Raw genomic sequence first — 27,500 nt, forward strand, 5'->3', positions numbered from 1 at the left:
ATTGACATCCAAACCAGCCGACACCGCCCAGTGACTTATAGTATTTTACTCTGTCTAACGCCAGGCGATTTTACTCGTCAATGGGGAACCCTTGGGACTCAATGGGTTAAAAAGCACTCCCTCGAACAATTTTTAACCCTTGCTTAGCAAGAATGGGAAAACTAAGTCTTGTAAAAATGCTAAACAATATGGCATTTGAACACATGCACATATTCACACACAGACACTTCAGAAAAAGACCAAACTGATTTGCACTTATAGTTCCAAGAGCACACACATTTGCAGATTTATTTAACTGATACATTAGATCTCTGTGCTAAGATGTGTTTGGTAGCATTAGGCAATAAGCAAATTTTGATAACTAAGTCTAAGGCAGATACTGAAACACTTTTTTATTTAAACTTTAAGATACAGTTCTCGAAACAGCCAATGAAACTTAATCCAAAGTAAAGATAACTGGTGCAGCTTCAATAAAACTCTTCAATTTTTATTGGTATATCAGTGATATCACAACAATTCACAATTTTCGACCTGTGCTGAGTGGTCCTAAAAGTTCTTGACCAGAATTGGTATATTTTAACAAATGGATTGATCACAATTTAAATTACAGTGTATACCAGTCCATCCTACAGGACATAACTTGAAGTCATCATTATTTACAGTGTAATTTAGAATAACTTCTGCTCAGAACATTAGGTTGTCAAAGCGCCCCTTGAGGACCATTTCAAAACTACAATCCAACAACCGGAAAATATCTTGCCGTTGCTGTTGCTGACTGTCACCTTACAGTGAAAGACACAGAAGTGCATCGCAAACACAGGAGGGAGAAGACCATACAAGGTGGCTAATCAAGTGTGACCAAGTGATCTAACAACGACCTTCAATTTTACATTAAACCCCCTCTCTACATGCACAAAGCTTTAAATAATCCAACAGAGAAAGAAAAGGCCTTACTAGGCCTCCACAAAACAACAGCACTTATTATTTATCACATTATTTATGAATTGTGATTTTGTTTCAAGAATTTAATTTTCTTCTGAACATCGTTTTCAAGATCACCGTCTTCTCAGTTTGAAATATGAATCAAGTCTGTACACAATACGACACTGTGGTAATAATTGCGATTAGCAATGACAAATACTGACCGCATTTTTGTACAATAGTTATCACAAAACACAACCATAAATCAGCATAATCACTCCAGCCCCTATTGCACTTTGATTGACAGCTATGCAAACACTTTGCTAGACAAAGGTTGGGTGTGTCAGCGTAAGACAATAACTAACTCATCAAAATTCAAGCCAACAGTTTCTTTATTAAATTAATTTCTGATGAGTCACCTTGATTGACTATCTGTTGTTAAAAGTGGTCATCAAGTTAGGTGTTTGACAATGGCTCTCTCCTAAAAAGGTAAACACTGTGTGATTTTAAGCATGCTCTTTATTTTGCCAAGAAATTTATTTTTAAGCATGCTCTTTTATTTTGCCAACAATGAAATGAACCAATCATACATGGATATACATTTAACTGTATATTGTGCGAAAAAAAACCCATTAATAATAGCTCAGAGGGACATATTGTTCCAGTTTCCTCTGAAAATGCTTCATATAGGATACATGCACATGTAACTAGCACATCTATGAACACTCTATCATTTGGATACAGAAATATTTAATAACCCAACTAAACACGCCTCCTTGGCATTACATCACTCCACAAATTATTTCTTCCACTATTTTTTTAATAAAAAATAATTAAGTGTTATTTTGATAGCTGTATCACACATTCATTTCATAAGTTAAGTTAACTTATTTAAGTCACCATATCTTACACAATTTGAGTAAAATGAATGATGTTCAGGATTTTGCAATGTTAGAATGAAGCAGTTTCCTAGCTATTCAATTCTATATAGCAGAAGCAGAATACATCTAAAATAATTATTATTTTACCTGCATTCTGTTTCTACTCTTATATTATTACAAACACACCACCAGAGCAGAAATATGACATAAAGCAAACTCCCTTTCTCAATTAACTTAATTAATGATTGTTTACATTGAGGTGCATTGATGACATAATTAATGTAACCTCAATAACAATTAATAATTATTATATTATTTTTCATTCCAAACACACCATGGATCTGTTCAAGATTTGAAAACAAAGTCACTGAAAGATCTTCCGTTCCTTTTCTTTCTAAACAATTTTGTTTCTTCACTTGAACAAAACCAAAATAGGGAAGCTTAACCATACAAACTTAATGTTCTGTCACAACAAAAGGGTTGACAAATAGGTATTCTTCACAAGAAGAAGATGTGAAGAGTGGATGAAGACGTGAATTCAGTGGCATCATGCTAGGTATTAAAATGACCAGAAATCTGTCAATTATTCACTAAAAGAATTAAATTTCAAAACACTATGTTGATATGATTTCTTTGGCATTAAATATTGATAAACGAAACAAATGGAGGACAAAGCAGTCGGGAAATATGAATCAAATTGGATAACAGCAGGAAAATTCTAAAATATGTTATTCTTGAGGAATTCTCAAGCAATTACTGAGTTAGGTGCGTGGTTGGGAGACAAAGGTTCATATACCAAATCATTGTGCATTTTAATTTAATTTTATATCAATCATTTACCATAACATTGTTTGAAGTTACTGATTTCAACACTTTACTTAATTACCTGGGATTTTTTTTTTTATTTTTTTTTTTTTTATTATTATTATTTTTTTTTTTTGCAGGGTGAGCCTAGAAATTGGCATATAGAAAGGAGTTTCAACCACCCACCACAAGACCTTAGTTAGAAGGATACAAGTCATGCAAAACAGCATGCTATGAGCAATAGGATATGTTTTTAGATAACTGAGTCGATGGGTTATCAAGCAATTACCAGGGGTTTTAAGAGAGGGGGTCTTGGGTCACAGTCCACAGACAAAAAAATTGACACTTCACGTTTCACAGGGACAAAAATTTATCGCACAAATAAATATATTTTCAAAAAAATGTAAATACAGAAGTGAAAGAAGAAAAAGTCGAAAGAGGGCGCATTATACAACGAATCCAATTTTTATTAATTGGCTTCACTTAAATAATGCACTTGGCAAATTATGCTTTCGCTCTCCAACATGGGCTGTATATTAATTAAATGAGTCCGATTAGGCACGATTTTGTAGGAAGAATTCTAGAACAAGAAAATTATTTTCTGGAAGAATTTACGCTTATATTTTGTAAGCTGTTAGCACTGAACAAACCCCATATTGAGCCTAATCTGTGCCCGATCGCATCTCAGTCGCATCAACATAAATATTATGTCTTTGGAAAATCGCGTTAAGCCTTGACAATCTGTAATTTTCAACTTTATCTCCTATTGTTTTCGTAAGCTGTGCAGTATTATGAAAATACATTAATAGATTGGCCCAATAGCTATATAAGATCGTAAGTCTTGTTATATAATTATTGTAAATTTATAACGGTTCGGTAACTCTCAAGACACGGAATATGAACGCTAACCATGTCATTGCAAGTTTTGGTCGGTTGGTCGGTCAAAAACCGCTTTAATGCAAGTCTTTCTTTACAGATGAACATTTATTCGTCGGCAGCTCGATTTTCGAGTTTGTTGTTGTTGTCTTTGAAATGGCGCGAAAAATGTTGAATACCGCTAAAACGGCTTTTTAGCCGAATGCAACAAATGTGGGGAAATAAATAGCTAAAATAAGGTGAATAAAATCAAGACTGACCTTTTTAATCGATTTTCAGGTGCTGATCGAAAATGGCACAGGATACGTCGAACACATACGTTGCTTAATCAATTTCGGGCAAGTTCAGGCGCATTCTTTGCGCGCGTAACACAACATATCACGTGACTGGTTTTGAGTGACAACACTTCGATGAATGAACTGAGTTTCGATCAATAACTTGTCTGCTTTAACCAATCATAATCGCCCAGAAAGTGTTGATATAGCAACTCGCGTAAAAATCTTTAAGACAATGGCGTCGCTTATGGCCCGTAGTAAGAATTTTCTTTGATCGCGATTGGAGGTCTCAACATTGTTCCACTCTCGCAATTCATTCGTAACTTGCTGCGAAACCATTCCATCGTCGAGGGAGAGCGCGTAGTTTCGCTGTTGTTACGCAATTTTCTGCCACTTTGGAAACATAGTGTAGGTAAGTGCGACAAAATTTCATTCAATTTACGCTCCGTGATATTTTTGACGGTAGAGCTGAGACTCTGAAATGTATTGATGATCAGTTTTCGGTCGATCTTTTCCAGCTTCTTTTGTATTTCAGATGGAAATCGTGGTTGTTCGTTTGAAGGGCAGGTGAATCATTTCTGCCTATGCCCGGCCGGTTTTTGCAGCGCGCTCTCTAAGTCGCTCAAAAACGGCTGTGTGCAGAAATGTAACAATAGTACAATAGTTTTCTATAGTAAACAGCCTTTCCGGCTGTTTATCTCTTGAAGATCCTTGCTTTCCGTGGATACAGTTTGTTTTTTAATAAATTGAAATATGTCGAAACAAAAATTATCATCGGGGATTCCCCCAGGATTTTGCAAAGTGAAAACGCATGAAGGCAAAAATTTTGTCAATGGCCATTTACAGCCTATTGTGTTTCGGCTTCTGGCAGATTTTTGGCTTGAAAACAGCGCGCGATTTCTTCATCTCCAATGTAACAACAGCAATTTTTTTTGCAGTAGTAAATGAACAAAATGTGGTCGATTTTTAAGTCATTTTAATAGAAATCGAATTTATATTTCTTGGTCCGAAAGTTTGCGATCAAAAACTGATGATTCAATGACATTCCATCACACAATACTAAACCGCAAAATACGATCGAACATGCAGGTCCTCTATGAAGCAATATCAGATATTATAAACCTTTCTCAAGGTCATCGAGATGTTTATCACGCAAAATTACAGAATTGAAAAGCAATTTTTTTTTAGTTAACAATCGGTGTGTTGGCTTTAATGAAATGCTAGAATCTCAAACAGTAAAAGGTGGAGTGACATGGATTTATTGATTACGAAATATACGCGGTCTTGAGTTCAACTTTCGAGCGGTCATTGTGATGCTAATAGACATGAAGGATCAGGTGATGTCTTTCTATTGTGTTATTGCTGTGGGGTTTAAAATAATAAATGTATTCGTAGAACAAAGACTGGGCCCGTTGAAGCGCTCACTGACAGTTAACAACCGATTTTCCGTCCAAAACAAACAATTTTGTTCGCGAATGTAACGGAAATTGGATGACAGTAAAAATAAATTTATTCAAATTAAAACAAAATGCCCCGGAGTTTAACAAATTACACATTTGTCGAGCTAGGAAAGGCTAAAGCTGTTCTTGGGATTCCGGCCGTAGGCACGAGCGTAAGAGCTTAAAACACTTTGCTGTTGGAGCTTTCAGTCGAGGCCCCTGATGCCTAGTGCCTTGTCAAGTTAACTTGCGATGCATTAATTTTCTATGGCAGTGAACAAAATACAAAGATAAATTCAAGATGATATTTCAGAAACATTTTAATTACACATCTGGCAATTTTTGGTTCATTTAGTGTTTTAAATCAATGAGTCGCCTGATAAAGTTATCAGAAATCAAGATAGTCCAAGTTAGTTTCTACTTTCATGAAGTGCTGCCTTTGAATTACCTTTATCAAATTGTGCTTGGTTGTTTTCAATTATTACTTTATTTTTCGAAGAGATGATTAAGTATTCGTGCACTCGAAAGCCGAACGGTGCTTTGGAGTACTAAGAATACCGTTCGGGTATTTTGGGTGAGGTGGCAACTGAACGAATCTCTTTTTTGGATTTGTTTTCTAGTGTTGAATAGTGAGTGCCAGGTTGTCTGAAATTTGTACCTTTGACATATAAGTGTTCTGTATAAAAATTTTAAAAGCCCCGGATAATTTAATTTGGCGTTTTCGTATTTAGCTTTTTGGGAAATACACTAATTTGCTTTCATCAAGCGAGGGCTATGTGATGCTATCTTTCGATAACATTTCATCATGAGACTACTGCCAGATTAATCATTTCATAAAAGACTTGTTGTAGTTTATCTCTCGATCAGAGCGGCTTATAATTAGATAATAGAGAGACTTAACATTGCGTTTAGGCAAACGGGAAATATCAGGTTTAAATTTGCTTTAATTTGGCCAAAAGTGAGGAAAATTGTTTCATCTTACTTAGCTAATTCCTTGAATGTTAGCTACGTGCAGGTATCGATTCTTAAAAGACTCAGAGTTACGTTCCATCCTTTATCATAAGCAACAAAATGCAACCTCTAGCTCGCCGTTTCCACGATTTCTCAAATGACATCCCTCTTTGGTAACCTTGATGCTAGCCATTTTTTTTCTGATTAGGGTGACTGTTTTGCTATCTTCTCGGTGCGTGTTTATTCTCCACTCGTGAAAATAGAAACCGTGCATGAATTGAAGATCCCCTTCAAAGCGCCTGGAAGCAGAAGAATCCCTTTAACTACTGATTGACATCATAGTCCAGTTACACAAAGTCCAAGAATATTGATCGGTCCGTTCCGAAAGGGAAACTAGGAGTATCTCGAAAGGGACTTCTGCCACAGTTTCCAAACAGAATTTCCGGATATATGCAAACCCCATTTGACTTTTTAACTGAAATTTCTGAAATATATTAATATTGGTCTAATGGTAAACACCTGTGATTTAAATTGTATCTCTTGCATGGCCTGGAGAGTATTAGAAACTGCCATACGGCAGCAGTAACATTTAAAACGTACTATATCAATATTTGGAGATCAGAGGTTAATCACATTATCAGTTTATAAAACTGGCAAGCCATAACTGAGGTAAGCTGTATGTACGTAATCTTACGAATTGGTGGTGCAGGCATGGACATGAACAAAATATAAGAATTTGCCGAATTCTAGCAAGTTTCGAGTTTGGCTCGGAAAGCCAAAATTATCAATAAAATCAATACAATGTTAATTTAGTATGAATAAAGGTAATCCAACAGTACTTGATTACTCTTTTTTTTTTTTATAAGACTGAATCATTTTTTATAGGAAGTTTGAGGCTGAGATTAACCATAATTTTAAGAACGTATTAAAAACATGCCTCAGGCTAAGAGTCGATTAATAACGTTTTCATTTTGCTTATTTGTATTTAAACGAAAGCAGTAAAATTAAGGTAAAGAAATGTAAATTAACCCAAATACTTAAGGGCATATTTTTTATAACGTGTTAGCAATAGTTTTCTTATTCCATGCATGATGCACATCTCAGTTTGTGATAATGAGCAGTTCTCATTTAAAATCGTTACAAAACATTAAACTTCAATAGCATCAAAACAAGCACTTTGATAGCTTTCCTGGTCACGGCCGTATGATTTATTGAAAAACTATACATTAAGAACATCTTAAGAACATTTTCAGCGTCACAACGCAGAAATATATAGAATAACGTTCTGCCTCAGCTCCAAAATTAGACGTTCTCAGTAAAAAAAGAGTGTACTACTCATGGACGTTTTTTAACATTAACAATGTGGTTTTCGTATTGCATGTCACTAAAGAACACCTTAGTTTGTAGTTGAACTTAGTCAGTGTACCACGCAACTTTCAGACACGAACAGGACTGTGTTAAGAACGTTGTCAGGCTTAATTACTTAAATCGCCAAAAACAGGAACAACGTTCAGCGCCAACCCTTAAAACAGAAGTTCTTTTAAAAAAAGAGTTTATTTTCTAGCTGTCTCGAGATACGATTATTGTCGATGGAGATAGTGATTTTTTTCTACTGCAAACTGCCTATCTTCAGTTCTGAAGCCGACCAGTCGACAGCCGACACGTGCACACGTACCCAGTCGACTGGTTACGCGTGCACTTGCTGTGAGACACCAGAGATGCGGACGACAATCGGAAGTAGGCTGTTTTCCCTTTTAATTTGTCTTTACACAAGCACATTTACATTGTTAAGTATCTTTTCTCCATTAGAGATGAGCGATTCAAAAGTCTGGGCGACACCACTGTCCTAGCATGTGAAATGTTCATTTCTGGTTGTCGTCCGCCTCTCAAAAAGCTGCGATACTTTTGAGCCACGTAGGGAAACCGGAAGTGCTCATTTCGCACGCCAGGGCAGAAGTCTCCGCCAGATTTTCTAAGAAAGAAAAGATATAGTTAAACAGAGTTAACTGAACAGAAAGTAATGTGAAGTGCTAGATTTCAATCCCATATATAGTTAGCCGTGTCAATGTCGCAGTTTCAAGACAGGTTAAAAAAGAAAACGGCTAACGTCTGGTTGCCGTTCCTAGGTCAGAAACTTCGCGTGCTCAAAAAAAAAATGCTCCCTAATGAGCAGGATGCTGAGTCGTCATTGGTTGGTTTTCAGCTGCTGTCAATAATGCAGTTCGCTATCGATCCTCACTGTTTCTTCGAATTTCTCTATCTCTCGGAAGTTTGCCGTCCACCAGGCTGGAACAGTGAGGAAAATAGGTAATAAAATCAATTGTCGAGTCTTCCGCGTTCTTTTGTTTCGCCGGTTTAAAAAAACCCTGGGGCACGGTCTATTTCTGCTCCAGTTGATAAAAGAATGTAAACAGACACCCACCCAGTATATTGTGCAGCAATTAAGAAACCACAACTGATCATTTGTATTTCCTCCAGACATCGTGTGGTATTTGTATTGCTTTCATAGCTAAACCCCACCTAATTACAACATGTATTTGTCTTTCGCAGAATTATTTGCACACTTGAACTTAAAACCACAGGACTTTTAATTAGCCCCATTTTTCTGAGATAACGCTAGTCATGGATCTAAATCTGAGATGACATCATCGACTGTGTTAATCAAGTGTTTTGTTTTTGTCTCACGACTTGGTCACTTGCAGCGTACATCGATCGCGACGTTTTGAATGCAAACAGCGAGTCTTTCTTGGGCGACGAAGTAGACTTGTTACGCGAAAGCAGGGTGCTCTGCTGTGATTTGTTAATTTGCATGAGCTATGATTAGCGGTTTTCGATCCTTGTTGTTACTGAGACATAGACCCGGGGTGGACTGTTGTCTTGTCGTTCTCCAGTTGTTTGCATCTATGTGGCCCTCCCAGGGGTTTGGGGAAGAAGGCTAGTTTGAACTGGGGAACAGGGGAAAAAAGCCGGATAAAATATCTTAGGGAACAATGGAACATGATGAACCATTTTAGGGACCAAAAAACTGAGAACATGTTTGGAAGTATTTTCGGCAACAAAGGAACACGAGCTATATTCTTTAAAAGGGAACAAGGTAACAGGGACACCCCCTGCCCCCCCCCTCCCCCTCCCCCCTCCCCCTCCCCCCTCCCCCCTTCCCTCCTCGCTCCGGGAGGGCGTCATCGATGCTTCTGGAGTTTGTCCCTGTTGACGTTGTTTGGATAGTATCTTACATGAATTTGCTAAGCCTTATCGATAATCATTTAACTCAGCTAATGACTTATCTCTCACGAGCATGGTACAGCTAGGTTGTAGAGCATCCGACTCAGGGAGGCTCGACTCCTGTTTGAAGCCCGAGAATTTTTCCGAGTATCTCCGAGGAATTATCGAAAAAATATCTCTTCACACTTTACTTTGACTCAAATCGGGTAATGTCTGGTGTTATTAGCGTGCTCTGACACGGCAGACGTCTACCCTCCTTTGTTATTCAAGCAGTTTGTGTTTGTCATGGTCGGAAAAAGATCCGGCTTGCGTTTCTCTGTCACAGTGACTTTTTCCACTGGGTGAGGAGCATTGAAAGCGAAATTTTCAAGCGAAAACACCAAATCATGATGATGTTTGCTGAATTAAAAGAAGATAGTTATATTAGGAATGCATAGCGTTCTTTATATTCCGTGCTTAATTAAATCGTATTATTCATTGTCTAATGTAGTGCTTGAAGACAGGAGGCCTTTCAAGGGCTGTCACGGTGGTGTTGGCTTCGTTTCCAATCATACTTGAAATTTTGGTGGCAATCGTTATAAAAGCACCATACATAATGCCAAAAGCACCGCTTTTAATTTCAGTACCGCGTGCAATGGTTTTTAGCAAGTGCCACATTTCCCGGAAGAAGCACCAAATATAATAACGGAAGATCTGAACAAACGCAAAAGCACGACGTATTAGGAGAAACGTATCGAATATCTTAATAAGTGAAGAAGGCACAGTAAATCACAAAAAAAATCACCAATTTTGTACCAAATATAATGGATTACGCACTACTAAAGTTTACGATTTAGAGCACTAATACATAATAAACTTAGCATCACATATGTTGTTGCTAAATTCACCACGCCCAGCAAAATCACTCAGTATATGATCCAAAATTCTCCGCCGAAATATTAGAAGAAAACCAACACGTACAATGGATAAAACACTAGATATAATTTTTTTTTAAAGTGACGGCGTTCCGTGCACATGCGTATTATCAATCAGTCAGCCCAGTCTGCATCAGGTACTAATATAACAGTGAGAATTCAGAATTCGACTGAGGAATTCAACTCAAATACAACTAAACTGCATGTAACTCGCTCTTATCCCAAAAAACTTATCGCATGCAAGTCGTGGGCGGTTTGGTCTCCCTTTCATTGGTTAAAAAAGTGGCGCCAGATTTTTAAGCGAATCACGAACAGTGGTAAGGTTTTTAATCGGCGAATAAAAAACGAAAATACTTTCGGCAGTCCATTGAAAACCACTCTAAAAGTTACAAAATGGGGTCGCTTTCCATTCGACGAATGACCTTGTTTTAAGAAAATCATTGATAATATTTGCTGATAAAATCTAGCTTTTATATTTACTGATATATTTAATTCAGGAGAAGAGAAGAGAAGAGAAGTTAATTGAGGTGAATATACAAGTTAATTCAGGTGAATATACAAAACACGGTAGAACTGGCCATCACTTACTGCTGTGTACATTTTCAATGAAAATGCCAGCGTTAAAGATCCGCTGTGTTATTTCTGGCACAATCAAAATGTTTTTATATCCGCTCGTAATGATTTGTCCACACTTGTCGACCAAGTTGGCTATTTTTTACCGCTTGGCGGTTTTCTTGATACTTTAGAGCTCAGGCTACTCAGTACCACAATGATGATGCATCGAACGTGAAAGAGCTCCGTAGGAAAAATCCACTACAAATATAAAGTGACCTCCTTTGGGGTTTTTCCTTGCTAAGTATCGTTTTATACGTTTGTTTCAGGAAAATATCAACGTCGTCAATAGTGAACTTTGAATCAAACAGTTTTGGGAACAGGTTATTTGTGCTAAAAAAGGAGAAAAGTAGATTAAAATAATCAAAGAATCAAGCCGCCTTCGAAACTTGTAAGGGCGTACCTGCTTCGACGGGGGCGCTAATTGCCGGAAATTCCAGTCGCTTTTCTGAGACCGTTTTGACTTTGCTCATAATTTTTAGACTTTTAGAAAAGTGTTTCACTTCTACTTGTTAATTAAGAGTACGTCCACTTTGAAAAAATATTCCAGCAACCTAAATTTGTTTGGAAGTTCATCGCACCCTGCGTTACCTTGGTTAAAGGTCATGCAAACGAGGCCATTCCAATATGGCCGCCTGACCTTGCGTCTCGTTCGTGCGTGTGACGGCTATTGTTTGTAAAATCACTTTTCATGTATTGCACAGCTCTTTTTATATCACAGTTCGCAATTTATTTATCTCTCATCGACAAAATCATAACAAAAGTATGAATACGAAGCTCTTGTGTATTTTTTTCAAACCGAAAGGAATCGCCTAGAAACCGCCTTTGCGTCCTTAATTTTTAATTACATCAGCAAATTTCTCTCAACGGGAAGTCTATATTCGTAACAATAGTATAATACTCGGGTGTTCGGCAACAACAGGCCTCTGCAAGGATCTTCCACTTGCCAATCCTGGTTTATCCGACCTCGTCGGTTCAATCGATATCTTTGTGAACGCATTTTTCTGTTGTAACGATCTCTTCCATTTGAAAGAAGATTCAGAGTTTCTTCTCTACTACCAAAGGTATGAAAATGAATCTATCATGAGATATTTTATTCTTCAATGTTTCCTCTGTGTTTTCCAACTGACCTATTTAGTTCGTTTTCACTGAGTCATCATCAACGTACGAATTGCGTGCATTCGAATATTTCATTCACCCATTTGCCGTAGAACGAAAGTGCAAATGAGAAAATCGAGTGAAAATTGAGTGAATATGTCTTCGAGTATTAAACTCAATTTCAAGAAATTTTAGGAAAAGTTCTAGGAAATTAATTTTGTCATCGGCTGCATGACCGAAATATATTTAATCGAAACCAAATAGTTTCAGTTTTTCTCTCTCAAAGAGAAGCAAATTTCCGCAATATTTAACTCTCTTGGAATGTACCACAGCTAATAAGCAGAAATCTGCTCGGGGGAGGGTTATGGATCATCAATCAAACTTTGTAATGAGATGTTGGGCTAAAATGTCTGCGTCAGCATTTATTTTAGGATCTCGATCATCCCAAGAATCGTCGGCAGTTCGATCATTCGGGCGGAAATAAATCAATCGAGCATGGAATCGAAAGTCTAACCATCTCAATGCACAAAATTCATCGATTTTGTGATAGAGATTATTCTATCAACTGGTTCCTATCGTAAGACTTTATTTCGTTTGTTGGGGTCATATGGTCAATTTTAAACATGGTTGGTGTTTATTAATTTCGTGAGCGAACTGTATTTAGGTTCAGTTTTCCATCAGCAACGGAAGTAACCTTCTCTTAATCTCGTTCAGTGCAATATTTTACTTTGTATCTTTGATTATTTAACGTCTAAACTCATCACTGAGTCAGTCCAAGCGTGGATCTCCAAGTTAAAGAGACGATATCCGTTGAAATAATTGAGAGGGTGATAACTAGATTATGCCCTATGCTATATTCTATTTAATCTAAAACGCGAACTAGAAAGTGGTCGTCTTCGCTGTAATCAGTACCCCATTTTTCCTTAAACCACCTGACGATAATTTATCATTCTTAAGCCATTACCGGCCAGATTAATAAGTTGCACGAAGTCCTTTCCAAAATTATTGTAGCGTGGATTACACAAATAGAGGTCTAACATTTCGCTAAGTTAAATGAGATGCAACAGAAAGATCTAGAACCTCACTAGTGCCATTGAATGGAACCTTTTTAAAGGTCGATTACCAAAATGTTTAATCACAGATGTCTTCAGAAATAACAAACTAATAACAACTATTGGGATTGGCGCTGATCAGTCCAATTCCATACGAGTTGCCCAAAATTTTGTTTCTCTATCATGTGGAGAAAGATAAAAAAAGACCAGCTCAGTTATAAGCTGTCTCAGAGTTTTCACTCATTCGAGGATCCATATCTACCGCAAATATTAAGTTAGAAGTCTAAGATATCACGGTCGACGATTTCTTTCTAGTTATTTGGGCTATACACACATCTTAAGCCTGCTTTTAGAGCTAGCTGAAACTTGAGAAAGCCTTCGCAAATTCCTTCATTACACAGGAGCCTTCCCTCCCCCCCCACAAGCAGCCATTTTGTCTTGATGATTTCTATGCTTTTGCGCAAGAGCAGTTGGGAAAACGATACCAGGGAAAGTCTTTTCTCTGGACCGTGAGGATGGCTTTCTGTAAGGACCAAGCATCAGGTTTCAGATATAACGTTCTGAGTCGAGCCGCCTAAAATATGATTACGTATTTCATGACTGTGTTATACTTTAAGATTGGGCTTTCCATGATTCATTCTTGGCCGGTTGTTTTGTGAGATAACAACGACTAAACTACGGAGCAAATGGAGCGAGCAAACAGCTAGATGATCAGATTTAACTGAGAAGCTCAATGTCTTTGGCTTTGCTGGCTCTTCACCAATGTACACTGCGCTGCAACCAGAATGCTTTGCTCTATAAAGATGCCTCACTTTGGGCATACGGGCGGAAAGAGACGATGAATTGCTGATAGGACTATTTATGAGGGATGCCAGTTAGAAGAGATTGCTGACTTCTTCGCGGCCGATGTATTTTTATATGTTTTTTTTTTTTCAAATTTGTTCTCAAAATCTTAGTTTTGAAAATCATAATCGTTTTTTAGCCATCACATCTCGTGCCGTCGGTATATGTCCAATCTTGGTATGTATCTCCCTCGTATTTAATGACTGTTGTAATTGTTTTAATTATTGTCTTTTGTTTTCTTCGAGAAAAGGAAGTTTAAAATGTTTGACTGAGAATACCTTTTTACGCTTTATAAGCTATATTTAGAGAAGACCATTCCATCATTGTGTGGACTTAGACACGTTCACACTGATTTTGGGATTTGCGCTAAAGGAAACCGACTGGCAAATTTCTTTCGTTGTCCTTCGCGAAGGGAAAGGCCAATAAACGTTTCTAGAAAATCTCTTCAAGCAATGAGAAGTGAATTTCCCACCTTGGCAGAGGAATAACAAGAAGGGAATTATGAGAAATATGGAAATGATATAGCATTCATCAGACGATTATAGCGCGAATCAGTTTCTGTACAACTGAATAAATATAACGCGTCGAACAATATATTATGAGGACCCCCCTAAAAGATCTTGTCATAATTTTTGATAAGGCAGGCAGAAGCAGTACCGCAAGAATTTCCTCTTTCAATGCCAAGCAATAAAGATTAACTGTGTTGCCTATAAAAAGAATGTCAATCCTTATGCATTGGATGAACCTTAACCCACTCGAGTTTACCGTATGCTTTAAACTTTGAACTTTTGCATCTCTCTTACTCAGAAATACTGAATTGTCTGGAGGCAATCACACATTTAAATCTTAAAAGGAGGCTGAATAAGATAACTTTTTAAAAATAATTACAAGCCAGTCAAGATATGAGTTCTAAATGGCAAGAATGTGTTTTGGAAGGAAAAATTACTTCGCGGATCAATTTCTCGAAGAGGTAAGTAAAAGCGGTCGATTCTCGCTCAGGTTTCAGTCATAGGAGTTTGATATAATGGCTGTTCCGAAAGTTATACGCCCGTGGCTGGCAAAAGTGAACACAAGTTAATGTAAGTCTTAGGTTTGATTTTATGTCAATCACGAGTTATTTTATTGCAAAGACAGCTGCGACCAATAAAACGTCATTTGGTAATCCATAAAATAATTATTTATTGTATCGTATCGGTCTTCGTTTATTCTTACTTCCTCCTTGGGGCTTCTTAATATACAATACAAAGTATATAAATTCGAGGCTGTGTGAGCCATAATTCGATTCATTTTTGCGTCTCAGTTTGGTCAGTTCATTCGCCTATGTTACGTCGCCGTTTAGAGGGAAACGGAAGACGGAAATCAAAGTAAAGAAATCCATGCAGTATTGTGTTATTTATTAGTGCATCATCATTATTTAGTTGCCTCTAATAACCAAACTGAAGTGAAAAAAACTGAAAGTGGGAAGACATTTACTATATCTCTATTCTATTAATCAAGTTTTAAGTTGAGCGGCCTGTATCATTGTAGAATACCGTTCATAGTGCCTGTATTATCTTATCAATCAAAACACATATGGCACAACTCAGCCATCGAGAGGCCTTTAATTTCTTACATCTTCGACCACTTCCTTTCACGTGAGTTTCTACGTGGGAGGGGATCCAAAGGCTCTCTTTTTCTTGCAGTATCATGCACAGGATTGTCACTTGCTTGTTAGCAGAAGGGCCATGATTTCCTGGCAACAGGCCCAAATTGCATCATTCTTTAATCAATAGTCCATTAATTATAAGTTTTAATCCTTGAGGGCCCGCATTCTAACTACGAAGAATGTGAATAACTATGCGATCTATTTGCCTTGGTACCAAGATTTGCACCAAAACGTTTCATCTCAAAACTATTAATATAACATGGAAAAAACACTGGTTCTCAATTCACGCTGTTTTCGTACCCTCCCGCAACGATTCATTTGTCATTGAAAGGCAAAATCACTGACAAGCTCAGTATCTGAGATTATAAACTGCATGAATCGCAAGAAGATGTTTCTTTACGTATGTCCAACCTTCTCTTCCAACTGGGAAAAGAGAGCCAGTTATTATAACAGCCATCTCTTCGGAGTTCCCCTTTTACTACGTTATATGCTGGTGTGCGATATTTATAGCCATCATTTTACTTTTATCTTTCGAAACATAACAGATCTAAAATCGGCTCTTCTTGTTATAAAGAACCCAAATCACAATTTTCTTAATTTTCTCACGGTACTTTCATAAGAATTGCTTAGTCTTCTTGTGAATTTCTTCTTTCAGGCCATAGTCCAATATTAAAAAAAACAACAACTACTAAACATCAATAAACAGAAACAAATACCTAAGAGTCAAGGTCATTTTCCCAAACGTTTTTACTGAAATTTTTTTACTTGAATGCTATACTTTGATATCTTTAAGTGAAAGGGAGATCTACCAACAAAAGCCGCATTTCAGTCGAAAATTGTCTTTTTTCCGAGTTCTGAAAGATGTTTGCGTAAACTTGAACTATAAACCAGTCAAACTATTTCACGTGGATATGGTTTTCTAATGGTTCAGTAAAGACGTATATATTATGTTACGTCAATTCGGTCGCTTTCAAAAAGAAAAAAAAAAGGCCTTAGAGAGCGATCAACAGTTAGTGCTAGCACCTCTTGTTAAGGTTTATAGTCTTATAAACTTTTAAAAAAAAAAAAGCTCTTCAAGTTTTCTTTTTTTATTCTGTTAAAACTGCCATAAAGTATGACAACTATTGTCAGAAGCAAGCGAAGGTGATGCACGTTCCCCTCTCGTGACGATACATATCCGCATAATTATTGGATGATTCGAAAAAACATTCGGCTTAAGTAAATGAAAAAATGGAACAAGTTCAAGCACGTTTCTTCGTACAGTAGTCTATAAATTAAACTATTCCTCCTCTTGTGAGGTCTTAGATGAATCTAGCAGAGTGACACAACCACGGTGTTGGAATTAATCTTTGTCAATTTTCTTTTAGAAAACAAGACCTGATTTCAGGAAATAGTGCCCGATGCAGCCCTTTCGTAAAGAAAGGCAAAACAAGCCGTATAAGTGCTTTCACTGTTTCAAGTCATTCAAGAGCTCAAATGGGCTAAAGTACCATTCAGAAAGAGAACACAGTGATGAACTCAAGATGGATATTCACTATGGCACTGCAAACGAAGGTACGTTGGATCTCTGCCGGAACTGCGCAAAATGGTGTAACTTTCACGTTTTGTGCTTCCCAAAATGCAACTAATCTCAGCATGGTATACTTCCTTATGACTATTGAGCCCGATCCATTTGCTGTCTGCTCGTCTTCGAAGCGTAGGAGGGAACTAAAGAAACGAAGCAAACACTTTTAGTCTAATTTTAAAACTTCCAAAAATTGTGCAAGCCACGCACGCAAAGAAAAAGAGGGCAAGCTCTTAACAAGTCACTTTTCTTTCTTTTCGAGCCGTTTACTTCGTAAATAGCTGATTCAAGGACTTCTAGCACTTGCAAAAAATAAAAAAAATACAAGTTGGCATTGTTCTGTTCAAAGCTCATTTCACCGAGTTTTCTTGAAAGAGGTAGGATTACCTGGTTGAGTCACTCAGGTGACAAGTTTTTTCCTCCTTTCTACGAGCGAGAACCACCAAACAATTTTTGTTACTTGACTGATGTATTTGAGGAATCAGATTAGCAAAGAAGAGGGAATCCGGAGTATTAATACACAGAGTTAATGAATGCATAAATTTGTCATGTCTGCGTATATAAATATATTTTCTTTTTTTTTGCGAAGACATCTGAAACAATGATGTTTTTAACAAAACTCGATGACTATTATACAAAACACCTTTCTGTCATCAAAAAGCTCGGCTGCGAGGGTTTTCTTTCTCTTCCTCGAATCATCCTTGTCTTGCCAAAAACAACAAATATGCTACCATGCATGCATGCATAACCAATGGTATCTGTCCAAAGCTGTAAATCGTACATTAACTTGCTTCTGAATCAATGTTTTTCTTTTTTTCAATGTTATTCATTGTTTGTAGAAGAGCATATGACAAACTTGCCAAGGCCAGAAAATATTTGCCAATACTCTGATATTATTTATTTTGAAACGCGTGGTTCTCTGCAGCAGTGAATTGAAGAATCGTCTGACTTGAATCCTCTTCGAAGCTTAATATTTGTTTCGAACACAAGACGGGCCCGTTCGAAAATTTATTCGATTTCACTTCCAGTGGAGTACATGTATAATCAACGAAAAGACGACATGCCATGCACCAACAAAGTCTGCTTGTACGATCGAATTAACAGTGTAAAGTAGGAAGATGCATGCACTTTCTTTCTAGTTATAGCGGACTTTCCTGAAGATTAATAGAACAATCGTTAAAATAGACAATATAAACACAAGCCATGATTAGTGTTAGTGAAAAGAACTCACACCAAATTCTACGGATTCTCATTCGTCGATGCAGCTGGTTCGTGGATCAGCCCGGGCCGCTAAATTAGTTGCGTCAACATTTTTACGAATCAACTGAGAGATCTCGCGAACGTGCCAAAGCCAGAAATCACGTGCGCAAGACCCTTTCCAGGTGTCCGATTTTGGAGAGATGAATACTTCATATTAACCTAAAGGTCGAAGGCCCTCATCCGGTGAGTTAGGAATCGCACAGTTTTCAAAGTTGGTTTTATGGCTCCAGTGTGAAGTACAAGGACTATTTAATTGAGATGGAAGAATAACCGTAAAAGACAAATCCGTGATTTTCAGCAAAACCAAAGAAATTGAGATCAGGAGGATGTTGTTACAGCAACAACTCAGCGTATCGTCTTTTACAATGATTCATCCATCTTGATAAGCCAATCGCAGGTCGCGTACTCTACATACGTACATTTAATTCATGGATTAATTATCATAATTTGAATCAGGATAAGAACATTGATCAATACCAGTATACCAAAGGAAATTATTTATTTGCGTATCTAAGATTTTTAATTCAGAGAAATGTTTCAGAATGCAGCATTTGTGCTTGGTGATGCCCCGAAGTCAGCCATAAAAGTAAACACATTAGGCTGAGTGGAACCTCGAGAGCCTTTTTGGTGACTACCTGATCCTTAAGCAGAACTTGTGAGTGCAAAGCGGACATGGGAATTCAGATAAAGCCAAAAAAAACGAAAATTTAACGAGTTGTCATTGACTAAACTTTCGCCCTTTCCGAGCGATTTTATCATCTATATGTTATGGTTTTAATAATATAAAAGAGAAATTAACAGCAGAAATGGAGTAAAAAAGAGTGAAACTGCAGTTAAATTTAGGACTAAAAAAAAACTCAACCACTTGAATAACTTTGAACAGTTTTTGCAGAGTTAACTCTGGTTTTTGTGAACTGAAGTATTAAATATTTAAAGCTGTTGACAAGTTCTTATCAGTAGATTGCTATGTACTAACTGTTCAAGAAAATAGTTACATTTATTTCAATCAATCTCAATCAATCAATCCATCTTCCTACACAAGCAAAGGCGCCAGTGAGACTGGGTCATTGTGGTCATTATTACTTTTATTCTGGCGACAATCCTGCGCGTGCGTTGTGTTTAACGTTCCATTCCTTCTCGATTTGAATTCCTTTTGCAAAAAAATGTTCTGAACTTTGAAACAGCGGTCAATTTTGAGAAGAGCTTGTCTCTAGCGTAGACTTTCTACTTTGTCCTGATGCAGCGTGTTCGGCGTTAAGATCAATTAAACTGACGTTTATCCAGCATTGTCAAACTCAGTTGTATGACAAAGAGAAGGACATTTCCACAATGTCCATCAGCTGATAGGAATGGCATAAACATAAGTTTTGACAAAGGTTTCATCAATTTCCTTGGAACGAACGGGTGCAAGTGGTGATTTTTGGGCAAAAGTTATTCAGCCATTTTCAAACGAAAGACATTTCGACTAGTTACAAACCAAGAGGGTTTGCACATGCAAAGTTAGCTTTCTTACAATGAAGTCTAACAGTGGACAAGGTTGTGGTAAGTGTTCATGGGATAATCGTCTTAAGTATGAACAGATTAAGGTCACTCGCATAGAATTAAAGACGCTTGCAACGGCATATATGTTTTTTTTGGTGGAACTAATTTTCTTCGATTCAATACTGAACAATGATGTTGTTTAAAAGATTTCATCGTCTTCGGTCGAACGGCAATCGTACGATTAGCAGCGATAAAACATTCGGCGGCTTTCCGTTTCGATTTCCTGCCAGCTGGCCTCACCCTCTTGGTTTCGGTTGGTTTCTGTGTCATTCACCTCCACGAAATAGTTTTCTTGGACGCTATGCTTTCCTCGTTTCATATATGTACAAATACTTTTGATTTTATTCAGTTTGAGTTCATTTGCTTTCAAGTGTGCCCAATCGGTGCCTTACGTGCTAAATCCATTTTAAAGTTGTTATTTGTCATGTGAGATCCATATATTAAGAGCTTGTAAAACACTTATAAATGTAAAAGGATGACGCATTGTGGGCGTTTTTGGTTGAAAAGGTCAATTTAAAACATTGTTTTAATTCGTTAATCGTCTTTTTGTTGTTATTTGTGTGAGTGGGTCCTTGATTTAACGTTCATTACATGCGATAAAGTTATGGACAAAACAGCAAAACAACTACTTCAGCTAGATCATGCACCAATGGCCACCAATAACGTTAACGATCTAATGACAAATTGTGATATCACCGACACTAGTTGGTAAGTAAACGAGAAAAACAAAAGTAGCGTACCTTAGAATAAAACCAATGCCTTCAAGTATTATTATTATTACTAGAGGTGCTTTTTGCTAATTCACTCGACGAAATGAACAAAGATATCCTCGAGTGTACGAAGAAAAGCAAGAAAGATTTCGGGATTATTCCATAGTCCCAAGCTTTAGGTCTCAAGATCACGAATCTTCAATCATTTCCAGAAATACATGTATACGTAAGTAGGTGCACACCCAATTTTTATGTCCGGCAACACGAAGTGTCCCTTTTATGGTTCGAGCATCCGTCACCTATTTTGAGCAATAAGGTAAGTGTAAGGGCTACAAGCAATTGTAAAAAGAGTTGAGACACTCACTGTTGATAACCGTACAATGCGTGTCATTGAAGTCAGCGTATCCCCAACCCCCCTTGCCCCCCAAGCAAAGTTGTTTCCATTTCCACTTGGCAAACAAACTAAAGGGTATCAACATTGAAAAAGGGGGGAGGGGAGGGAACTGGAAGAGGGGTTTTAGATGTAGCAGTTTATCTTTTCTTGAGCAACAGATTTTAGGGGACATTTTGTGACGTATATTGTCTCAATTTCGAGGCGCGAGTGATGTTGAAAAATCTGAAAATCGTCCTGCATCTAACTGCGTGCATCTGGACTAGCATGGGTCAATAGCGAGAGGCACACTTATTTGCCACAGTTGTTCAAAGCGCATGGATAGAATTTATCTCAGGGATAAATCGCTAGATATCACAAAAAGAACGTTTGTCCATATTAGGGGCCCGTTACCCGGAGCCTCCATATGTATTATACTTTTGAGACAACTCAGTCCTATATCGTTTTACTTCTGTGTCTAGAGCTGCGTGCTATATCTTTTCATCATTTTCAAACATGTTCGTGTTTCGGGTGTGCTGAATTGTGACGTAATCAATGGCCAGCCATAAGTCTTTTATGATTGGCTATTGTGAAAACACCCACAAAAATCCCCTGGGATGTGCTTTGAAAAATAAAAAAGATACGGGACAGCGTTCACTCAGAAGGCTATAATATTACAGATGGAGGCTCCGGATAATGGTCTCCTGTGTATTTTCTATGCCCATATATTTGCATAGTGTATATTTAGGGCAGCATCAGGAGAAACGGAGTTCTATGCGCACATTTAGAGTTGTCATAGTCATGCAGTCCGATTTGTGGCTTTACACTATTGTCATGTCACATTAGCTTTGAACCCCTAGACGCTAATTACGGTCAAGCAGGGATTTGCCAGCAGTATTCAATGCCTTTCCTAAGTTCCCGAATTGGATACGCCACGGGTCATTCCTTTTTACGTGGTCATCTGAGCCGCGTAATGGTTTCTCCATTTGTGTTTTTCACTTTCTAAGGTGGCTCTTCTCACCCTCAATCGTAGTAGTGGTATCCCTAGTTACCGCTGAGGGACCAATGAGAACTTTAACCTTGGATCTGTGTGACCTATTTGGCTTGAGCTTTCATCTACTTCTAACGTTTCTGAAAAGTAAATTGCCAAAAAGAGACACCCTCTTAAAATAGTGAAAGCCATCCATGAAATAACTGAGTATTGTTGCTTTCATACACAGGACACATTAATATGATGTCATCAAAATCTCGCTCCATACCGCAGCCTCTCAACTTAAGCCCTGAAGTGAATTTGCTGACAGAATTCGCTCTGATTGCTACAAGCCCTCAAAGTCCACTGGTGCGAGAGGTCAGCGGTGAAAACGTATATGTCAGGCGCAGTGGTGATGATTGTCCTCTCCCTCAGTTAGTCGATCCTAAGCAAATGGTATGTTATGAAGCAAAAGGATAATTAAGAAGGCTCGAACCAGTTTCAACGCTTCCAAGTGACGCTCTTATTAGAAGGATCGGCACCACAACGTTGTATCATGTATTGGCAATATTGTGGTACCGAATGAAACACGAATTATTGCTGAACAAGATATAGTCATTATTGTGACGTAATGAGTCACCATGGCAACGGGCAAGCCCTGTAAAAACACCCTGTATTTTGTTTTTAGTTGCTTATATCTCAAAAACGAATTCGGTGAAAAGTAATCACAAGGGCTTGATGAAGCTATCTGCAAAGTTTTAAAAAATTCTGTCGGGTGGATTCAGAGCCAACTTTATTTTGTGATTTTACTAAGGTACCTCTAAATTTTCCGCACAGATTTTTTTTAAACTTTGCCGAACGTTTCATCGTGGCCTTTTAATTACTTTTCAGCAATAAAAAAGGGGGTCACCGAGTTCGTTTTTGAGATATGAGCAACTAAATCCAAAATATAAGGTGTTTTTGCCTGGCCTTCCGTTGCCAAGGTAACTTATTACAGCACAATAATGATCACATCTTGTTTGGAAATAATCGGTGTTTTATAAGGTACCATAACATTGATGTTACGTCATACAATGTTGTAGCGTTATTCGATCTAAACAGAGAGTCTTCTAAGTGTTGAAACCCTCTCGAGTCTCCCTAAAAAAGAAGTTGACAAGTGGAGAAAATTGAAACTTCGTGCATGTCAAGCCTAGTTTTGCAAGAAGCCACGAGATTTTCCATAACATTGTACCATAACATTGATGTTACGTCATACAATGTTGTAGCGTTATTCGATCTAAACAGAGAGTCTTCTAAGTGTTGAAACCCTCTCGAGTCTCCCTAAAAAAGAAGTTGACAAGTGGAGAAAATTGAAACTTCGTGCATGTCAAGCCTAGTTTTGCAAGAAGCCACGAGATTTCCAGTGTTTTTTTATTATAATTTTTTTTTTGGTACCATCATTTCCAATACTATCTGGAGTTATCATCGAAAAAACTCTTACCGTCGAAAAAGACGTTTCTGCGAATTAAAATTTATGGATGTCTTACTTTTCTCTTGTTGAAAACGTCTTCAAAGACGAATCTTTTGAAAAAAGCCAAACTGATGTTACGTCATACAATGTTGTAGCGTTATTCGATCTAAACAGAGAGTCTTCTAAGTGTTGAAACCCTCTCGAGTCTCCCTAAAAAAGAAGTTGACAAGTGGAGAAAATTGAAACTTCGTGCATGTCAAGCCTAGTTTTGCAAGAAGCCACGAGATTTCCAGTGTTTTTTTATTATAATTTTTTTTTTGGTACCATCATTTCCAATACTATCTGGAGTTATCATCGAAAAAACTCTTACCGTCGAAAAAGACGTTTCTGCGAATTAAAATTTATGGATGTCTTACTTTTCTCTTGTTGAAAACGTCTTCAAAGACGAATCTTTTGAAAAAAGCCAAACTGCTAGCAATTCCTTTTATAACAGCCGAGACTAGCGCTTTTGAATCCATTTGATTTTGAGAAGCGACCGAGAGAGGCTTTCCCTCGATTGCGAGACAAATTAGGTTTTACCCAAAAGCGCTTGGCTCTACTGACAGAATTGGAACTGCTAGAATTTTAAAAGTGAGGGAGCACTATTTTTCATTTGGCCTTTCGGGTTGAACGACAGATGTTACGATGGGAGGGACAAAGCATCTTCGATCCGTCAAAGAGATTTTTTACCACAATTGCTTGTAATCTCGCAATCTGATTGGCTAATTTGCTTTTGTCGCTAAGAGTCTTGACAACGCTTTACGCGTCATGCTCTCGTCAATTTGTCACGCAATGTAATAGCCAATCAGGAAAGCCCATTTTGGGAAAGAAATTAATCATATCGTGAGAAAGTTATAGCCAACGCTTGCTCTTTTCTTAGTGTCATGATTTTGGTCACGCTCTGAAATAAAAACTTTCTTTGGCGTTGAATATTGTGGACTCACTCGGCTGCGCAACATTTTGACCACTGTGATAACGAATATGGTTGTCGATAAGAGTACAGTCAATGCTGAACCACTTTCGATTTGTTAAATTTGTACTGTACAGTATGTTACGAAGAAGTTATAATGGTAATAATCAAAGACAAAGTCAAACGAAAATACAGCAACTGGTCACCCAAAATGACTTGAAAGCTAAACTAGTTGGATGGCCAACATTGATTATTTTAAAATGTTCACAACTGTCAGAAAAGATTGCAATGTACGGTGGCACGGCCTGGAACTCCAGAAAAGAGGGTCTTTCTAAAAACAAACGCACGCTCCATCGCTCATTTCTCATATGGCACCAATAGTGCATAAGAAATCGCACGCCATGATGTCGTTGATTGAGGACAATTCGGAAAAAAAAAGGTAGTGCGTGTGATGATTAGAGAGGTCTCAAAACAGGACGAGTCTTTGAGACGGTCCAGTCAAAGAACTCTCAAATCCTCGCCCTTATCTACTAATTGGTGGTAAAACGTAAAACAGAAAAATCGAGTAGAACTTCTCTTGGCATTTCTAAGCGAAATTTTGCCAACGGTTGGCGTTCTCATTCCAGAAAGCTCGAAATTCGAGCCCTTTCGTCATGTCATTTCAACACTTTCTCTTTGGGTATTTAAGTTGTTTAAGTTTCTGGATTTTCATGATGTGTGGGTTGTAATCCACGACCTGCTGCACGAACGTCCAGTGCTCCACCCATTCATCCAACTTTAGTTGAAGAATTCACCTTTTTTGAAGGATTACCAGACTGCCCAGTCGCGAAATGTGTCACAAAGTATCTGTGTCCACTCTCCCACCAAGACATCGTTGTGCCAAACCATGCCATCGAGCAAGTGGCGCTGCTTTATTTCCGGGACGAGGGTCAAATTCCCGGATGAAGACGGAAGAAATTGGAGGACAGTGGACGACACTGAAACTGAGGAAGTCTCGGACGACATGTTTCAAGATGGACTTCGAGTGGATGATGTCCAGCGGATTAATCTCAATTTTGATGAAAACAGCGTACGTATTTGTTTTGCTTATTTGAAGTTTAGTTCAAGTTTTCCCCTCATCTTCAACTCTAAATACGTTGAGGTCTCAAGGTGGTCACAAGAAGATGGCCGCTCCAGTCTTTTTATGGAGATCAGAGAAATATCCGACATCCGAGCGGAATTTCTGCCTGATTGGATAAAACATTTTACAGTCCATCATATAAAATAGATGTTTCCAAACAGTTGATATTTGTTGAATCAATGGGCGACTTAAGGTCGAGTTCAGCCCTCGTTCACTCCCCTTTTCGCACTCACTGACTCACTCACTCACTCACTGACTCAATCACTGACTCACTCACTCACTCACTCATTCGCTTACTAAATAAATAAATAAATAAATAAATAAATAAATAAACAAACCGGGTTTCAGTTGTTAGAGTGGTGTATAGAAACAAAAAACAGTATCCTTACCCAATAGGTGACTTAAATGGACTTTTTTAACATTCCTTTACTTATTTAGCAGACTGTGTGCCTCCATCGAGGCTATGAAAAGAAATTCGTGCGTAAATGTTGTGCGTGCCGTCAACATCACTCTCCTTTAGAAATCTATATGTTCACTTGAGTTATGCTTTCTTCTCAGGATGAGTTCATTGTGACTTTCAAATCCTGTAATAAGGAGCAGAGCAGACTACAAGTCGAAATTACCGCTGACTACCCGTTCTTTTTAAAAGACAAAGACTGTTGGGCCTCGCTCAACCCGGCTGTTACTGAACTGAGTTATGGGTTAAGATGTCAGACACTGCAAAGGAGTGACGTTTGTTTGTTTCCATATGATCCGGATGTTGTGACGTACTGCAGGGCTAGCGACGAAAACTCGTAAGTTTTGTGAATTTTACAGCTTGAACTAAAAGGTGCAAAATGTGAAAACTAAGAGAAGAAAAATCACGTGATATTTTTTTGGTGGTGGGCCAATAGATTGAATGTCAATTTGATCGATTGGCTCGAGTCGTTATTAACCGATCATTAATTGTTCCTTAAGGACGATGCCTATTATTGTTATTGCGCATACGTTCTGCGCATCTCCAGATACTCGGATTTCCTATCGCTGATGCGTACTAATACAGGGATATTTTTGCTCGGTTTAAAACTATCCGGAGAAAGTAGATCTTAGTAAGTACTCTCGGTATCCAAAAAGAAAATTGGGTGTAACCATGCATTGTTGAGAGATATTGAAGCTTCAATTTGAGAAAGAACGCCATACATTGCTTTGTATTTTAAAGCCTTTTACAAATATTATTCATGAATTATCTTTGAAAAATGCGTGGTTACCCCCAATTTTCTTTTTGGATTTCAATAACACTTGTTAAGATCTACATTTCCTGCATAATCACACACCGGGGCAAAAATATCTTTAATTAGTAGGCACCGTCCTTAAGTTATTGATTAAGTCATTGCTTTATGATTGATTGATTGATCAAAGAGGATGCCATTTCGCATTAACATGAAAAAAAAAAAACAGCTTCAAATTGTTTCGTCTATTAGCCATCTTTGTAGGTGGCTTTTTTTCTGTGCGTTCCTACTCGTCATCCATTCAATCATTTTTTTTTTGTAATACGATGTACTTTGCTTTTTAACCAGGTCTTATTTTTTTTATTTCGGTAGGTCAGAATTCACTGATATGTCGATGGCAGCGCTTACCCTGAGCAGCATGGCCAAGGTATATAGTACATCAAGGTCTTACCCCAACCCACAGTGAAATGTTCTAATTGAGTAAACTAAGTGTATTTAACTGTTTAGTTAAAAGAATTTAGCAAAAGAGCACTAGTTGGGGACACTAATGAAATTAACTCAAATCAAATCAAATATTGCTTTTTGTGGAGAGGAGAAACCGGAGTACCCGGAGAAAAACCTCTCAGAGAAGAGAAGAGAACCTACAAACTAAAGCCACATATGACGCCGAGTCTGGGAATCGAACCTGGGCCACATTGATGGGAGTGGAGTGCTCTTACCACTGCGCCACCCCTGCTCCTTGCTCCATATATTTGGGTTTAATTGATACCTATTTGTCCAAGACGTGTATTCGCTACGAATGAGCTATCCCCTTCCGGCTTAAG

The 27,500-nt window shown here is 37.9% G+C and overlaps 2 protein-coding genes across 4 annotated transcripts in view; one reads left to right on the plus strand and one right to left on the minus strand.

The window, feature by feature from the left end:
- LOC138010847 (centromere protein K-like) overlaps positions 1 to 3,857 on the minus strand; it is a 22,516-nt gene extending 18,659 nt beyond the window's left edge. The window contains exon 1 of the mRNA XM_068857875.1: positions 3,743 to 3,857. The gene's annotated coding sequence lies outside the window, so the exon portion shown is untranslated. The remainder of the gene's footprint in view (positions 1 to 3,742) is intronic.
- A 134-nt stretch (positions 3,858 to 3,991) lies between these two features.
- Positions 3,992 to 27,500, plus strand: part of LOC138010839 (HMG box-containing protein 1-like) — a 30,703-nt gene continuing 7,194 nt past the window's right edge. Inside the window, exons 1-6 of one of the 3 annotated variants that reach the window (XM_068857835.1) lie at positions 3,992 to 4,169; positions 16,901 to 17,087; positions 22,200 to 22,405; positions 25,154 to 25,417; positions 26,027 to 26,262; positions 27,049 to 27,103. In XM_068857835.1, the coding sequence (XP_068713936.1) occupies positions 16,934 to 17,087; positions 22,200 to 22,405; positions 25,154 to 25,417; positions 26,027 to 26,262; positions 27,049 to 27,103 (915 nt within the window). In that variant the 5' untranslated portion in view covers positions 3,992 to 4,169; positions 16,901 to 16,933. Of the gene's footprint in view, positions 4,170 to 11,798; positions 11,960 to 16,900; positions 17,088 to 19,603; positions 19,900 to 22,199; positions 22,406 to 25,153; positions 25,418 to 26,026; positions 26,263 to 27,048; positions 27,104 to 27,500 lie in introns of those variants that run through there. The other 2 variants (XM_068857836.1, XM_068857837.1) reach the window with 2 other exon arrangements.

Source organism: Montipora foliosa, chromosome 7, assembly GCF_036669935.1.
Source record: "Montipora foliosa isolate CH-2021 chromosome 7, ASM3666993v2, whole genome shotgun sequence".
Lineage (NCBI taxonomy): Eukaryota > Metazoa > Cnidaria > Anthozoa > Scleractinia > Acroporidae > Montipora > Montipora foliosa.